The 3452-nt window shown below is 25.0% G+C and overlaps 1 protein-coding gene across 1 annotated transcript; it reads left to right on the forward strand.

Annotated features, from left to right (window-relative positions):
• The first annotated feature begins 343 nt into the window (after positions 1 to 343).
• Positions 344 to 1655, forward strand: LOC107015966 (protein GAST1-like). Its single transcript, XM_015216424.2, has 4 exons — positions 344 to 496; positions 679 to 738; positions 836 to 869; positions 1291 to 1655. The coding sequence occupies exons 1-4, from the start codon at positions 428 to 430 to the stop codon at positions 1470 to 1472; spliced, it is 345 nt and encodes a 114-aa protein (XP_015071910.1). The 5' UTR covers positions 344 to 427; the 3' UTR covers positions 1473 to 1655.
• The last annotated feature ends 1797 nt before the right edge of the window (positions 1656 to 3452 follow it).

A 3452-nucleotide genomic window follows, 5' to 3' on the forward strand; every position in this document is an offset into this window, starting at 1 on the left:
TTATTCAACACAATAATAAACTAACGAAACCATATAGTATATGAAACTCATTGATCGATTTGATTAGTTAGGATTCCTGAATTCATGCGATAGAAGCCTACTAGGACATTTTATTATTTTCTAACAAAGAATACTCGTATCTAAAATTAAAATTGAAAATTTTGTTTAAAGATGAAAAAATCTTTCTCATCCCACCACAACCCATAGCGGTGTATATATATATATATATATATATACATATATATATATATATATATATATAATCATGTTGCTATCAAAGAACATTGTGAAATACCCATATAATTCTACACTTTTTGAGTTTCCAACTGCCTATAAATACCTCATCTATCTAACATTCTCAACCAACATAAACCATCAGACATCATTTCTCTCTTTTGTTCAATTAATATATCAAGAAAACAACAAAATGGAGAAGACACTTAGCTTAGTGCTAATACTCCCTCTTCTAATAATGCTTCTTCTTGTTGGAACTCATGTAAGCTATTACCACACACATCTTCGTAATTATAGTCGAACTCAAAATTTAGAGTCAGTAAATTTTATACATTATAAAGTGATTCGTATTTTCGAAATAATAAGTTTAGTTGAACTAATAGAGACATTATTTCTTTTAACTGTTTCTTACAACAATTTGTTTAAATTTTTTTTTAATGTCAGGCAAAAATAATAATAGAATCTCCAGCACCTCAGCCACAACCTCCTAACACTTTACCAATGGTAAGTACTGTTTGAATTTTCACTTATTTTTGTATTCTCTTTTTTGGTTATGAAATTTGCCAATTCTTACTTATAAAATTGTGTTATTTTTCTGCAGAATGGTACTACTCCTGGTAGTCTCCATCCTCAAGGTAATTAAAAATAAATTGTATTCTTATATTAAAATTAAAAGGTGATCTTTCATAAAAAATTGTAGCATAATTTATAATGTATGTACATCAAAAAATTCTTGAACTCCCCTTAAACATCCTTTATATTTATTATTATGTATGATTCAAATTGTGATCTCTTGGCTACTGAACTCATAAGATAGAGTTACAGTAGTCGAAGGGTAGTTAGTTGAATATTCTTAGCGAAATTTTTGTTTGACAAAATTATCTCTTTATGCCTATTCTCATTAAGAAATAACGACTTGGATGCAAATATTTCACAGTGAAACTATCTAAGCTCTTTATGTTTAGGTGAAAAAGATCGATTTTACTAAAAGGAGCTTCTCATTGAATTTGTATTATACTATATGAACTTAAATTTTTTATGATTGATTTTTTGCAGATTGTTTACCAAAGTGCACATATAGATGCTCAAATACACAATATAGGAAGCCATGTATGTTCTTTTGCCAAAAATGTTGCGCAAAGTGTCTCTGTGTTCCTGCTGGGACTTATGGGAACAAACAATTTTGCCCTTGTTACAATAATTGGAAGACTAAGAGAGGAGGCCCAAAATGCCCTTAATCATATATGCACTGACGATGAAAAGAATTTTTATATTACGCGTTTAGTAAATTAATTATTTGTTGTAGAATAATGTTTGTATTATTTTTAAGTTACGAATTTCACTTATTATAAACCATCTCATGTAATTATGTTTTAAGGGATCGAATAGAATAAAATTATTTTATTTTATCATTATATAAATTATTATTTTTTTGGCTAATATTTTTTGGCCACACTCTACTTAGTTAAGGTAGATAATTGCTAAAATATAACTCAATGTTTATGTCGGCAACCAAGTAAAGTTCATTCTTCTAATATCATGGTCCATACCCTATTTATTCTTCAAACTAAGACCACTAGATCAATCTTATTCACTTAATAATTCAAATAAAAATTATTAATTTGATTTTCTAATAGAATTGTTAATTTTGTAACTTATTCATAATTTAATAATTAATAAACAAAAATTAAAGGGAGAATATTGCTTCAATAATTCTAAGAAAAAACTATCTATCTAGACATAGTTTACTACCATATATACATTTTACCTCTAGTTTAAAAGCATTATATATAGTACCACTTTTTAGTAATTGTACCATGTATTTTAAAAATTAAATCAGATATATACAATTTCCTTTTTATGATATTAAATAATTATCTTATAATTAAATCTCTTTATTTAATAGGACATCAACAATTTAAATTACTATCTCTCTTTCATACTATCTATCATTTTCCTCTCCAATCTTCAATATTTATATGTATCTCTCGATTTTGTTATCACTTTTTCGAAGATGAAAAAATAAGTTTACACAAAGTCATTTGCTGGTAATTAGTGGAATGATGACGCAATTATTTAATTTTTTAAATTATTTCAATAGCTTTAGAGTTAGTGTCTTTATACCAATAGATACATGATGTATCTCTTACAGTTTAACAGGATATCCATATGCCTTTTATACTAGTAGTTATTAATGTGTATCTCAATCATGAAACATGAGTATTTTAAATTGTCACATGTATTTGAAATAATATGTTATACGTATTAAAAAATTATTATTGTATTTAACTGATTTAGTCGTTTTCGTATTTAATTTCAGAAATTCATGAATTTTCATGTCTCAACAATATTGTGATATCCGCCGTCGGCCAAAAAAAAGAAAACTCGTAAAAATATAAGATCCAATGGAAGGAATTGATGAAGAGGAGATTTACAATATGAGATTTACTAATAATGTTCATGATTTATATTGTTTTTAATTAAAGATAGTAACAATTGATATAAATGGACCCAGAAAATCTGTTTTGTTTGTTAGTTTTTCATTTTAAACTCCTTTAATTAAGATAATAAGTTACAACGTTTAATTTAAAGGAAAAATTATATAAATTAATAAATTTTAAAAAATAATTACTAATTTTAGTGATACTTTTTATTTATTAACATTTATAGTAATATTGTGAAAAAAATGTATTAAAAGTGAATTATGTATGCAATATATTTGAATTTATAATTGTTTTTGAAATATATTATGTTTGTTTGGTAAAAAATTTATCAGATTGTATTATAATTATATTAAAATATTTGATAAATTATTATGCATCATTAAAACTTGTATTATATGTGAATAATAAATTATTCTTCGTAATATGTATTAAACTTGTATTATAAATAAATTAAAAATAGTAAGTAAAAAAAAAATATTACTACTATAATTAATTAATATTTTTTTATCACAGTATAACTCTGTATGTTTTCCTACTTTAAAAGTCTTAATTGATGTATCTCGACCTTTTAAATCACACGGATACATATATCACATGGGTCATGATATCTCCCAACCAAAAGTGGCCATCTCAATCATTTTCTACCGCATAGTCAAAATTAAAATTAGAAAATAAATAAAAAAAATTATCAAATCAATGGCCAATGAACATAGTAAGACCAAAATACCTTTGATTTTTGCTCAAAATTAAAATATATTACATCTGCAAAGATTG

Source organism: Solanum pennellii, chromosome 4 (assembly GCF_001406875.1).
Source record: "Solanum pennellii chromosome 4, SPENNV200".
NCBI lineage: Eukaryota > Viridiplantae > Streptophyta > Magnoliopsida > Solanales > Solanaceae > Solanum > Solanum pennellii.